The 14,893-nt window shown below is 39.3% G+C and overlaps 1 protein-coding gene across 2 annotated transcripts in view; it reads left to right on the forward strand.

Annotated features, from left to right (window-relative positions):
- The window catches only part of WIF1 (WNT inhibitory factor 1), an 82,070-nt gene extending 71,445 nt beyond the window's left edge, over positions 1-10,625 (forward strand). For both annotated transcript variants that reach the window (XM_065934701.1, XM_065934702.1), the window contains 4 exons: positions 37-132; positions 5,844-5,939; positions 6,456-6,551; positions 9,860-10,625. In XM_065934701.1, the coding sequence (XP_065790773.1) occupies positions 37-132; positions 5,844-5,939; positions 6,456-6,551; positions 9,860-9,981 (410 nt within the window). In that variant the 3' untranslated portion in view covers positions 9,982-10,625. The remainder of the gene's footprint in view (positions 1-36; positions 133-5,843; positions 5,940-6,455; positions 6,552-9,859) is intronic.
- The last annotated feature ends 4,268 nt before the right edge of the window (positions 10,626-14,893 follow it).

The following is a 14,893-nucleotide window of genomic DNA, read 5'->3' on the forward strand; positions in this document are numbered from 1 at the left end:
CTATCTAATGCAATACCCTGTTATTCATTCTAACAGCAAATTGCTCAGCCACCTGCTTTAACGGAGGGACCTGTTTCTACCCTGGAAAGTGTATTTGCCCTCCAGGACTAGAGGGAGAACAGTGTGAAACAAGTGAGTACTGATCTGCAATGTCTTTGTTTGGGGTAGGGAACATTAGAAGCACCATCTAACCCCTTCATTTTATTGATGAGGAATCTGAAGCCCCGAGACAATGAATAGCTTGCCTAAGGTCTCAGGCCAGTGGTTTCTTTTTACTAGATTCAGCCACCATCCTTGTTGGCTAACAGTGGGGTAGAGGAGGGACATAGATCAGCTCAGGAGGCCAGTGGTTTCTTTTTCTTAGATTCAGCCGCCATCCCTGTTGGCTGACGGTGGGGTAGAGGAGGGACGTAGATCAGCTCAGTTGATTCATTAAACACTCTGACTCGGGTATGTCTGGTTTTGCGCTGTTCTCCAGGTTGCACTGTTTCTTGTGGAGAGTCCATAGTTTCAGACTAGAAATGTAGACCGGAGCTTTAGGACAGCTGGAATTTGTTCACTCACCTGCAGGCATAGAGAGTTTTTCTTTCCCCCCTCTGGCACTCACTGCCACATTTCCCAACCAGACAGAGACTAGTAATCCATCTCAGAGAAAAGGATAGACTCAAGAAAAAGGAGGGAAGTAAGGCAAAGAGCAATAAAAAACAAAAACATCTAATAGCACACACAACAGCATGAATGAATTGCACAGATGTTATGCTAATTTAGACACACGAAAATGCATGCTGCATGATTCCATTTTTATGAAGTTCAAGAACAGGCAAAAGTAATAGATGATCATAGAAACCAGAATAGTGATTGGGGCACAAGAGAACTTTATTGTGTGCCTAAAATGCTCTGTATCCAGATTGAGGAAGTGTCTCTTAAGTGTTTATTTATGGTAAAACAAAAAATAGTTAATTGATAAAATCAATGCACATTATGCCTTCTCTAGATGCTTGTCATGCTGTGATAAAAAAAAAAAAACAAATTTAAGGGTGGAATGTGGTGGATAATCATTGTTTTGGGAATCAGGATACCAAACTCTTTGCCCTGGCCCTGTTACCTTCCCGTCACTGAAGCTCTCTGCTCAACTCAGAAATGAGCCAACCTCACCCTAGATTGTTCTGTGACCCAGAAAACAGATAATACCAAAGCCTGGCTCAGGAAGAAACAAAAGGAATGTGAGTGAGCATGTCCCTACTTTTCTGGAAGTTCTGGAATATGGCATTTTCACCTCCAGCTGTATTATATCCATAAAACACCACTGTGTTTGCTCTAGCCATAGTTTCTGAAATTGTACTGGGTTCAGAATTAAATAATACTGACTTATTATTTTAACTTTCAACCTCTAATTTATTTGTGGGGATTTTTTCACTTTAATGAGTAATAGCTGAAATGACGATTTTTTTTTATAGAGTTCAAATGAAATACTTCTGAAGTTTTCATAGAACATGTAATTAATTGTCAGGATGTGGTTTCTGTTCTTATTAATTACCCTGCCCTGATAAAGATATCTCTGAACTAGCTCCCCTCAATTTTCTCCACACACTTACACTCAGACTTCACATACTTAATTGGTTCATGTTTATGAATCTTTGTTCATGGGTTCCTTTCTCTTCATGGACATATGCTCTTTCATGCCCTTAGGTTTATGACCTTTCCATTGGCAGAGATAATGTTTTCTATTCTTTTTTTTCCCCCTAATTGCACCAAAAATGTGGGCCTTTGAAAGCTCTTGATTATTGCCATCACAAGTTATACTCAAATCCTTTTAGGAAATTTTTTTTTTCTATCACCAGAACCATATTACCAGGAAAAATTAAAATGGGCCTTTGTACTGAAAAGTGCCTATAGTGTAATAGATACAAAAAGTTGAATTACATATCTTATTTTTAACTTGAGATATAATTCACATATGTAAAACTATTTTAAAGCATACAATTGATATTGATTATATTCACAAAGTTGGCAGCATCTACTTCTAGAACATGTTCCCATCCCCCAAAGAAACCCTATTCCCAGCAGTAGTCCCTCCTCATGATCCTCACCCCAAACCCCTGGAATCCACTAATGTACTTTGTGTCTTTTTAGATTTGCCTGTATTAGATATTTCATATAAACAGAATTATACAATATATGACCTTTTATGTCTGACTTCTTTCACTTAGCATATTTTCAAGGCTCACCTCTATTGTTACATATATCATTACTTCCTTTTACTTGCTAAAGAATATTCCATTGTGTGGATATACCAACTACATTATGTTTATCCATCCATCAGCTGATGGGCACCTGGGCTGTTCCCACTTTAGGGCTACTACAAATAGTAGTGCTACTATGAATATTTGTGTACGAGTTTTTGTGTGAACATGTTTTCAGTTCTCCTGAGTGTACCTAGGAGTGGAATTGCTAGACCATATGTTAATTCTTTAATTTTTTGAGGAACTGCCAAACTATTTTCCAAAGTGGCTGTACTATTTTACATTCCCACCAGCAATGTACAAGGGTTCCAATTTCTCCATATCCTTACCAATATTTGTTATTGTCTTTTTTTAATACGTATTCTGACGCTATTATCATTTCTCCTGGCCTCTATCAAAGTTGATGGCTTCTCAGACTTCATTCTGACTTGATTGTGAGATATACTTGCAGGTTAATGAATAAGACGATGGTTAGAAGTATCTGGATATATGTACATATGTTTTTCTTGCTCTTTAAGGTTCATAAACTTTATAAGATTCCTTAACAAACCTTCAGTTTAAAAAACCAAATTATTTATACTGTACTATAAGTGGGTTTTTAATACCTTAGTGGGTTTTATTATTGTAAAGGTAATCTATATAAAGTGTTTGCCATAAAAAATTAGAATATTGGATAAAACAGTTAAAAATTACTTGTAAAATTCTAAGACCCAGAGATGGTGGTTGTTGGCACTTATGGTAAACGACTTTCATCTTTTTTCTATGTGTGATCTCTCACGTTGACTCAGGTTTCCACTGTCCAATGATAAGACTTGGTTGCAATACAGTTTTAGGAAAAGGAAGTCTATACTAAAGATATTTATAGAATTCTGAACTTTAAAACAGTCATCCCTTCTTGATATTTTGGCTCTATGAGGTTTGATCTAGGAATGGCCTTCTAACAGTTACCTGCAAAGAGATTTCTGTTCTGTGATAACCGGGAGAGAACGTCTTCTTTGCTGGCTGCAGTGAGTCTCAGGGTCCTCACTCTCCTCTTGCCAAGGAAACAAAAACATCCTTGGAGGCAATGGAAAGATTCTATCAGCCATTCTCTCCATTCTCTCTGGATACTAAGTTCACATCTCATAGAATATGGGGAACCTTGGGCCCCCCAAGTAGTTCACAATACATCCCCTATCTTTTCTGCCATATAATTATTGTCCCACATCTTGCTTAGTTGCAAAACCCCAGTGCATTGCAGAGTACTGTGATACAATCCAATTTTGAGCATATGATGGGATCAGATGTTCCTTTGATACAAATGGAAATTCAGAGTTAGATATTCCTTTCCTTAAATTGAAGTTGGATCTTGACCACAGAGTAAATGCTATTCTTTGTGTCCAAACCTAGCAAGAAGTGTTCTTTTGGATTTTAATGGTTGCTAGAAAGGTGGCATTCAAGTATTAAGGTTGTTTTAATACCTTTCTGGGAAACATCCCTATGTCAGAAAAGCCTATAGCTCTAATGGCATTTCAATTTTCTGAGAGACACGAATATCTCAATTGTCTCTCTAATCTCCACAGTGAGTACATGTTGGTTTATTTATATGTGAGGAAAGTCATTTTGGATAAATAAAAGAAAGTGTTTTTAGCAAAATGATTTTCATATGGGATTCACTTCATGTCTGTCAAGCATAATGCTTACCCGGAAAAAACTTCAGCCTTAGGATGGCAAATTCTAGATTGCAAACGGAGAATAAATGGCTTCAGAAGTAAGAAAGAAGAAAAATATGATTTTTACATCTACATCCAGTTCTAAAATCCTGGGATGCAGAGATCTGTGAAAATATCAGCACTCCTCATTTGGCACAGAGATAAAAGCATGAAGTATCATTAGGATCTGAGACGTTCCAGAAAAATGCCCAGGTGTGGAATCAAGGACTTTGCGTGCCCCACCTCATGTCCGTCTCAGCCAGCCTTTCCCTCCATCACTGCTATGACCTGTTCTGTACAAACATAGGCTGATTGCGCCTGAGCTGAGCCACACGTCTCTTGCTTCCCACCAGAGACTCCTGAGTACTGAATACATATATGTGTGTGTGTGTGTGTGTGTGTATAACACAACAAACTGGAAAATTCTTCAAGAGATGGGAATACCAGAACACTTTACCTGCCTCCTGAGAAACCTATATGTAGGTCAAGAAACAACAGTTAGATCTGGATATGGAACAATAGACTAGTTCCAAATTGGGAAAGGAGTATGTCAAGGCTGTATATTGTCATCATGCTTATTTAAGTTATATGCAGAGTACATCATGCAAAATACGGGGCTGGGTGAAGCACAAGCTGGAATCAGGATTGTGGAGAGAAATATGAATAACCTCAGATATGCAGATGACACCATCCTTATGGAAGAAAGTGAAGAGGAACTAAAGAGCCTCTTGATGAAAGTAAAAGGGGAGAGTGAAAAAGTTGGCTTTTAAAACTCAGCATTCAAAAAATGAATATCATGGCATCCTGTCCCATCACTTCATGGCAAATAGATGGGGAAACAATGGAAATAGTGAGAGACTTTATTTTCTTGGGCTCCAAAATCACGGCAGATGGTCACCGCAGCCATGAAATTAAAAGGCGCTTGTTCCTTGGAAGAAAAGCCATGACAAACCTAGAGAGCATATTAAAAAGCAGAGGCATTACTTTGCCGACAAAGGTCTGTATAGTCAGAGCTATAGTTTTCCAGTAGTCGTGTATGAATGTGAGAACTGGACCATAAAGAAAGCTGAGTGCTGAAGAATTGATGAACTATGGTGTTGGAGAAGACTCTTGACAGTCAGACATGACTGAGCAACTACACATGTATACAGATTATACGTATATCATCTGTACTCACAGACTAGAAGTTCAAGAAATTCATTCCATGGGGTGACCTTCGGTCAGTGGACACAGGTGCGGATGAATAAACGCTCCCCTCTCCCTTCCTTCAGGCAACTTGAAGGAGCAGTCCATCTACCTCACTCCTCAGAAAGATGCTGCAGAATAGAGCCCAGTTGCCTGTAGTGATGAACAACCTACAAACATACTCTTGTGTTGGCTTTTTCTCTTCTGCTGTTTACTCTTCCTGCCCCCTATTCCTCATTCCAAGGATCACTTCCCCAGATAACCTCTGCAGGCAGGTCCTGATTTCTGGAGAATCCTAGGCTAAGGCAGAAGTCATCGTGTCCAGGCATAAGTCTGCTTTCAGAAATAGTGACAGACAAAAATCAGAACTCAGAGGAAAGATCACTTAGGGGGCCATCCATATCCTCACTTTTAATATATCTTAAATTACAAGTTTTTATGAATCAGTTAAAACACTGTTTGTCAAAAAAGTGATGTAAATACAGCATTTGAACAATATTCATTGTGGAAGATTCATATGCAAAATCATAAGTAAAAATATGAGCCTATTTGTCCCCAAAACGAAGCTCAAACAGTAACAAAGCCAGGGTTGATCTGAAATAAGTGGAAATAACTGCCACTTAAAAGCATTGAACCTTTCAAAGCCTTGCAATTCCTTTGAAAAAACTAATTGCCTCTGAAAGGAAAACAGAGTTCCTTGCTTATTTGCATTTTTCTATTTCAGGCAAATGCCCACAGCCCTGTCGAAATGGAGGTAAATGCATTGGTAAAAACAAATGCAAGTGCTCCAAAGGTTACCAAGGAGACCTCTGTTCAAAGCGTAAGTACCCTGTACATGCAGCCGACCTGTGTTATGCGATAGTTAAACTAGCAGGGATCACTTCTTCCTTACTTCCTAACTTCTGTACCTACTGCGTGTTGCTGAGGCATCACAATTAACCTTTCTTCAGTGACATTTATGTTTCTTGAAGTAGACCAAAGACATGAAATCCATGCATGTAAAAAAAAAAAAAAAAAAACTTAGACACATTTGCACACACCACCAAACTTTTTAACTATTAGGAATTTTCTTAAGGAAGATAAACTTCCATTGCTTAGCAGTTTCAATGTCCTCCTGAGTGTCTTTTGTCAATGAGAAACATCAAGTCCAGATCACTTTCAGGACTGACTCAAGAGAGTCCAAAACTGACTTCTAGCTGGAGATTGACTTAGAAAAACACATGAAGGGATGAAGCCAAAACTAACACATTCAAAAGAACTGCAGGAAAGTCGGCTGCGTAATTCTGTTAACCAGTGACAGCTCAGGAAACATTCTCTTTATCTCCTTTGACTCTAGCTGTCTGCAAGCCTGGCTGTGGTACACGCGGAACCTGCCATGAACCCAACAAATGCCAGTGTCAGGAAGGCTGGCATGGGAGGCACTGCAATAAAAGTGAGTGTGAACTGTCTGGGGAGCCAGACCCTTGCACGTCTATTTCCTGGCTCCAACGGCCAGGACAGACAAGCCATAACTCAGCCCTGCTTTCCGCTGCATAAAGCCAACTTCTCCTCCTCTTCCTGTTCTCTCTAGTGGGCCCCCCCCACCACCAGAACTCTCTAGCTTCCGCGTGTAGAGGAAAGAAAGCATCACTGTAAAATACCACTACATCTGTAAAACATCACCACAAATATTTTCCAGGTTAAATTAGTACTACAGGTTGGTTTGGTAATATGGTATATTAACTATGATAGAAAGGAGTAAGATTTCTAAATCACATGTAGATCAGTAGCTACACGGTTCTCATTTTATCATTCAGGATTGATCAAGGAGCATTAGAACATGAGTTTTGCTGTGTAAAATCTTTACACTGTGTTGGTTGTGGGAAGCTTTAAATGGGTTCTTTCAAGGGAGAGAAAAGGTCTGTGAAGTACAGGAGAAATGTTAACGTGGAGTTGTACTTTTTCCACATTTACTGACCACCCAACATGGACTGGCTATAGGATAATAAACCACTGGTCTGTTTTATACACAAAATGAAAGTTAAAGTTGCTAAATTCAATCATTCTGTTTTGATTGATATCGTCTCTGTGCTAAGCATGGATCCAGGCACTGGAAACTTACCAGTGAACAGACAGAAAAGATCCTGCCTGGTGGGGCCCAGATTCAAGACGGAGGGGCAGTTGATCAGCAAGTGGAGGAAATAAATAATGCATCTCTGCAGGTTCACCCTGCAGCTTGAGCTCTCTCTCCTGAGGATGGATCCACTGCCTACTTTCTGTGGGCAAAGGAAGGCTTCATTCAGTCATGCAGCTCCCTTGATTAATAGAAGTTCAGATTGTGCCTATCAAATTGTTTCCAAACTAGTGCACGCAAAGTGAGCAGATCACTTTCCTATCAGGTGTTTTTTCTAAATCAGTGGTCTCCAAAGGGTGATGCGTATAGCCCAGTGAGTGTGGAATGGTCATCTGGGGTGCTGAGGGAAAATATTAGTTTGAAGACATTTTAAAAAATATTTTATGTTCTTTTATTACATTTAGGTAGAAATTTTATATGTATAGTTATATATCTCAATCTCTAATTCTTACTTTTTGTACATATTTTATAACTCACATTGTACTATTCTGATATGTATAAAACCAGTTATGTGTAGCTTTACATGTTTGTTTGTCTTAAAGTATATTGGTGTCTGGCCTAGGCTACACTGAGCCATTGATTTGAGTCTTTTTTTTCCACTGTTGCTTCACTGGATGGTAGATTGAATTGGCTTCAGGTGGACATAGCTTAACAAGTGGAGTTCCTCTGGAAAATGGCTCCTTTACCCAGGTGGGAATGATGGAATGGTACCAAATGGGGCAGAAAGGGACCTTCCTTCAGGAAAAAGACCTATAGAAAATTAACCATTCCAAGAAGGCAAGTGAGAGGCCCTCATGCATGCAGTTTAGATGAGCAGTTCTGACAGGTCTGCCAGCCCCAGGAGCACGCTCACTTGTAGACTTGGCTGCTGAAAGCTTTTATCATCTCGGCCGCCTTCAGATTCAGGCATGCATGTCAAGAAGATGCCTTGGCACTTGATTAAAATGCAAGCATGTTTTACAGGAGAGGCCCCCCAGCCATTTTGTACAGTGGCTGAGAGAATCAGGCTGAAAGAATGAGGTTAATTTTGCTTAAAAGGAGATGACAAGGAAGCTGTGAGGCACAGTTCTGCTAAGAACAGATTCCCAGTGGGGCGACACATTGGGAGGTCCCAGGCACCCAGACATCCTAGTTGGGAGGGAGAATACTGGAGACAGAGTTCCTGGCTTGGGCTCTGCTTCATGGGTGGCAGGGTGAGCAGCGGGGTAGGGATTGTTGGCTCATTGTCTTGGCGGGTCCATGAGCTACTAGCCTACATACTGACAATTCAAAGAAAAGCATTCAGGAACAAAGTATTCTGTTCTCAGCAGTGACTTAATGGCATTCTTGCATTTAAAAACCACAGGGAACAAATGAAATGCCAAACTTGACTTGAACGCACAGGAAGATGGAGGCAGATTTTTAACTGCTGTCTTAGATCAGCTTTAGGAAATCAGCAGAAGTGAGTCAGTGATCCAGGCATCTTCAGAAGTTCGTATGTAATAAGAAAAGAAGCCTTGAGTTCTGTAACTCACCAATGACATTGTATAATTGTGTTACACTCCTCTTACGATGAACTTGAAATGCTATCAGTAGACACCCATCTTGACCAAAGCTCACAAATGCCCACTGAGAAGGAGTCAGTTCAAATCCTATCCCTTCACTAATCTGTGTACTGGAAGTACTTTTTTTTTTTTTTTTTTAACACTTCTCTTTTCCTAAGTTCTTTTAGATTGATTCATTTAAAAAAATTTTTATTTTGTATTGGGGTGTAGCCAGTTAATAATGTAATAGTTTCAGGTGAATAGGGAAGGGACCCTGCTACACATGTAAATGTAGCCATTCTCCCCCAAACTCACCTTCCATCCAGGCTGCCACATAACACTGAGAGCCCTTCTTATGCAGTCCTTGTTGGCTGTCCATTTCAAATATAGCAGTGTGCACATGTTCATCCCAAACTCCCTAGCTATCCCTTCTACCCTCCTTCTCCTTCACCCCCTGCAACCATAAGTTCATTCTCTAGTCTGAGTCTCTTTCTTTTTTGTAAGTAAATTTGTTTGTATCATTTCTTTTTAGATTCCACATATGAGGGATGTCATACAATAATTCTCCTTCTCTGTCTGACTTAATGGAAGTCCTTAATTTTTATAAAATTCCTATTCTGGATAAATGCAATAGCCATGCCTAATCATGTGATCTGTATGAAGAATGGGGGTTGTTCTTATTGAAGCAGATCAATAATAATGGAAGTTGGTTTTGCAAGGCAACGAAAGGATCAATGACAACATTCTCTGCAGAAGCACTCCTGCAATGGGGCCTCAGCGCTCAATCCTTACTAGCCCTTGGTTGGAGAATCCTTTCATTCAATAACATTCATCCCAAGTTTGCTTCAAGCGTGGCATGTCCAAAATGTATAGTGAATCAGAGATTCAATGGAAGCCAGATTTGATGGAGTTAGTAAAATGAATTCCTTTTAAAAGAGATCTTGAACCGGTAACATCTCATCACTCAGGTAGCTTTTTGTGGTCGCTGTGGTCTTTCACTCTGGGTTGGAAAGAGAAAATGGATTTTATTTGAATGGTGAATAATGAATCTGAAGAGCGTGTTTTTGTAGTTTCTTTTCTTTTAAGCTGTGAATAATTTTGCAGGGTATGGAGCCAGCCTCCTGCATGCCCTGAGGCCAGCAGGCGCCCGGCTCAGGCAGCACACGCCTTCAGTTAAAAAGGCCGAGGAGCGGCAGGACCCACCTGAATCCAATTACATCTGGTGAACTCCGACATCTGAAACATTTTAAGTTACACCAAGTTCATAGCCTTTGTTAACCTTTCATGTGTTGAATGTTCAAATAATGTTTATTACAGTTAAGAATACTGGCCTGAATTTTATTAGCTTCATTATAAATCACTGAGCTGATATTTACCCTTCCTTTTAAGTTTTCTAAGTACATCTGTAGCATGATGGTATAGATTTTCTTGTTTCGGTGCTTTGGGACCAACTTTATGTCATGTCAGTTGTTCAGGTTAAATTTTTGTCTTTTCAATGTGTACTTGGCAGATAATTTCCAAAAGTACAATGTATTCACGGTATTGAGGGGCTGGGCAACATTAGAGAAGATAACTGGAACAAAAATGCATAAATCACAAGGGTTTGGATGAAGCAGTTGAAAGTGCTGAAGTTTTTGCATTTCAAGTTATTTTGTAATGTGTTTAGACATTTGTCACATTTTAAAAATTCCCGTTAAACTCACAATACATTTTGACCTTACCATGATTCCAGAGAATTCAGTATTAAAAAAGAAAGAGAAAAGAAATAACACTGTGGTAGTGACATTTAACGATATAATATATTGTAAACACAATAAAATAGGGAATATATGTATGAACTTTTGGCATTGGCTTGAAGCAATATAATATATTGTAAACAAAACACGGCTCTTACATATACATTTTATACTGTTTGTATGTATAAAATAAAGATGCTGCTTTAGTTTTCTGAGTGTGGTATGGAGTGGTCTTTGCGTGTGCTAGTTTGTGGAAATAAAGTTGGTTGCAATTGAATAGAAGTTAAAACTTTGCAATAGCATGAAAAAGAGAAGTTATTCTTTCCCTGACTCTGGACTAGCTCTGCAGCCTCATCTGGCCCTCCCAGTTCTGTCTCTGCTTCAGCCATGCCACACTATATTCTGTTCTCAGAGCCTGCAACACTCCTGTTTATGTCAGCTCCCAGCTTGCTGTCATTTCTTTCAAGAAATCTTCCCTAACTAGAATATGCTAAATATCCCATTAGTGAAGACTTTCTCATGGTGGGGAAATATTACAAATGAAAGTGTTACCAACTGGGAATGTAAGTTGATGCAGCCACTATGGAAAACCATATGGAGATTCTTTAAAAAACTAAAAATGGAGTTACCATATGACCCAGCAATCCCACTCCTAGGCACATATCTGGAGAAAACTATAATTCAAAAAGATAAATGCATTTTAACATTCATAGCAGCCCTATGTATAGTACCTAAGGCATGGAACCAACCTAAATGTGCATCAACAGATGAAAGGAGAAAGAAGATGTAGGATATACAGTGGAATATTACTCAGCCACAAAAAGAATGAGGTAATGCTATTTGCAGCTACATGGATAGACCGAGAGATCATTATACTGAGTGAAGTAAATCAGACAAAGATAAACAATGGTATTTCGTATATGGAGAACCTAAAAAAAAATGGTACAAATGAACTTATTTACAAAATAGAAATATGGTCACAGATATAGAAAATTAAAGGGAAAATATGGGGAAGGATACACTGGGAGATTGGGATCGACATATACACACTATTATATATAAGACAGATAACTAATAGAAACCTACTGTACAGAACAGGGAAGTCGACTCAGGACTCTGTAATGATCTGTCTGGGGAAAGAACTGGGAAGAAAGTGGATGCATGTGTATCGCTGGGTTGCTCTGATGCACAGTGGAAACTGGCCCAATGTTGAAAATCAACTGTACCCCCATAAATGTTAATTTTAAAAAGTGACCCACAAGGACCTGCCGTATAGCACAGGAACACCGCTCAACAGTTTGTGATAACCCGAACGGGAGAACAACTTGAAAAAGAATAGATACGTGTATGTGCATAGCTGAATCACTGTAGGGGTGCGCCTGAAACAAGTACCACGTCATTAATCAACTATGCCCCAATATAGAATTAATTTAAACAACATGTGGAATGGAATATTACTCACCCATAAAAAGAATGAAACTGCCACTTGCAGCAACATGGATGGACCTAGAGAGGATCACACTATATGAAGCCAGAGAAGACAAATACCATGTTCTATCACTCATGGAACAGTGGGATCTAAAGTATGATACAAATGAACTTATTTACAAAACAGAAACAGACTCATAGACATAACAAACAAATCTGGTTGTCAAAGGGGAAAGGGAGTGGAGGAGCGATAAATTTGGAGTTTGAGATTAGCAGATACACACTACCATACATTAAACAGATAAACAATGGCCCTACTATATAACACAGGGAACTGAAGTCAATGTCCTGTAATAAACCATACTCAAAAATAGTCTGAAAAAGAATATATATATATATATATATATATATATATATATATATATAAACTGAATCATTTTGCTATATATCAGAAACTACCATACATTGTAATTCAACCATACTTCAACTTTTTTTTAATGTGCTACCATTTATTAAGAACCTATTGGTTCCCAAGAATATGAAATGCATTATCTTATAATCCTATAAGGCAGGTATCATTATGCAATTTTGCATAGAAGAAAACCAAGTTAGGGAGACAGGAAGAGATTTACCCAAGACCACGCATAATAGGGATGGGCTTGAATTCATGCCACTTGCCTCTGAAGCCTTAACACTGTGCTCTTCTTCCTTTTCTCACCAAATAGAGCAGAACACAAAACTCTACAAATCCTAGGTAGCAACTTCTCAACCAATTATTCGCCTCATTCTCCCAATGGAATGTGGACCTTATTTTATAGATAGTTAAAGTTCACAAGCTTTTTTACCCTGGACAATCACATAATCAGTTGTGTGATTTAGGGAAGTGACACGTGTCAGAGGAGGAGATCAAGGAACAGGCTGGAAGCAGAGTGATCACATCTTGCTGAGGTGGTTGACCACAGCAGTCTTTCTCCTCTAACTAGCCAGAGCCCAGAGTGTCAGCCTGTGCTCACACAGACTTGGCAAAGCAGACCAGAAGCCAGGAAATCCTAATATGAGAACTGGCTTACTTATTAAAGACTTCTAAATAAAAGTCCAGATGCATGATTATGAGGATCTGACAGGTAGCAGAAAGTTAATTTTCAGAATAGGATAATAATAATAGTTGACACATATAGTGCTTAGTTTATTCTGAACACTTTACTTGTGTTAACTCATAATGAAGAATAGAATTGTAAGGAAGCTGGACTGAAGGCATGGTGACAAACTGCAATAGTCTAGGTGAGTCATCTCCAAACCATTTTGACTGCACCCTCCAGCAGAAATTTTTGAGTTCATAGTCCTTTGTGTGCGTGCGTTCTAAGTCGCTTCATATGTATCCGACTCTGCGACCCTGTGGACCATAGCCCACCAGGCTCTTCTGTTCATGGAATTCTCCAGGCAAGAATACTGCAATGGGTTGCCATGTTCTCCTCCAAACCCACATCTCTTAAGTCTCCTGCATTGGCAGGGGGTTCTTTGCCACTCGTGCCATCTGGGAAGCCCCTCATAGTCCTATATATGACTGTTATTTATTCACAGGTATTACTGTACCACTATGTACATTATAAAAGCCAGAAATGTTAAAAGGAAGAGGTAAACCCTACATTGTTGGTGGAAATGTAAGCTGGTGCAGCCACTATGAAAAACAGTATGGAGGTTTCTCGGAAAACTAAAATTAGAATTTCCACATGATCCAGAAATCCCATTCCTGGGCATATATCTGGAAAAAACTATAATTCAAAAAGATTCACACACCCTTCAAGAGAAATCTATTGTTTAAGAAGGTGTTTTCTAAACAAACAGAAGAACTCTATTTGACAATTTTAAAACCTTGGGAGAAATAGCTCTTAGAAGAATTAAATATTTAAGACTTGTTCTGAAGCACTTTTACTTTTCTCTCCCAGAGTCTAACATATGAAAGGATCATTTGTTTTGGTCAGAAATATATTTTATGTTCATAGCAGTACTATTCACAATAGCCAAGACATGGAAAAAACCTAAATGTCCATCAACAGATGAATAGATAAAGAAGATATGGTACATATATACAGTGGGATGCTATTCAGCCATAAAAAAGAACAAAATGATGCCATTTACAGCAAGATGGATGAAACCAGAGATTATCATACTAAATGAAGTAGGTCAGAAAGAGAAAGACAAATATCATATGATATCACTTATATATGGAATCTAAAATATGACACAAATAAACCCAACTACGGGGGCTCAGACGGTAAAGAACCTGCCTGCAAGGCAGGAGACCTGGATTTGGTCCCTGGGTTGGGAAGATCGCCGGGAGGAGGGCATGGCAGCCCACTCCAGTATTCATGCCTGGAGAATCCCCATGGACAGAGGAGCCTGGCGGGCTAAGTCCATGGGTTCACAAAGAGTCAGAGGCTACATACAGTCCATGGAGTCGCAAAGAGTCAGACAGAAGTGAGTAACTAAACACGGTACAAACCTAACTATGAAACAGAAACAGACTCACGGACACAGAGAACAAACTTGTGGTTTCCAGGGAGAAGGGAGTTGGAGGAGAGATGGAGTGGGAGATTAGGATTAGCAGATGTAAGCTTTTATACATAGAACGAATAAACAAGGTCCTACTGTGTAGCACAGGAAACTATATTCAATATCCTGTGATAAACCATAATGGGGAAGAATATTTTTAAAAAGAATGTATGTATGTGTGTGTGTATGTATACACACACACATATGTATGTGTGTGAAGAACTGAATCACTTTGTAATACAGCAGGAATTAACACAACACTATAGTCACTGTACTTCCCCAGTGGCTGAGCTTCTCCAGTGGCTCAGATGGTAAAGAATCTGCCCGTTAATGCAGGAGACCCGGGTTCGATCCCTGGGTCAGGAAGATTCCCCTGGAAAAGGGCATTCAACCCACTCCAGTATTCTTGCCTGGAGAATCC

Source organism: Muntiacus reevesi, chromosome 4 (assembly GCF_963930625.1).
Source record: "Muntiacus reevesi chromosome 4, mMunRee1.1, whole genome shotgun sequence".
Taxonomy (NCBI): Eukaryota; Metazoa; Chordata; class Mammalia; order Artiodactyla; family Cervidae; genus Muntiacus; species Muntiacus reevesi.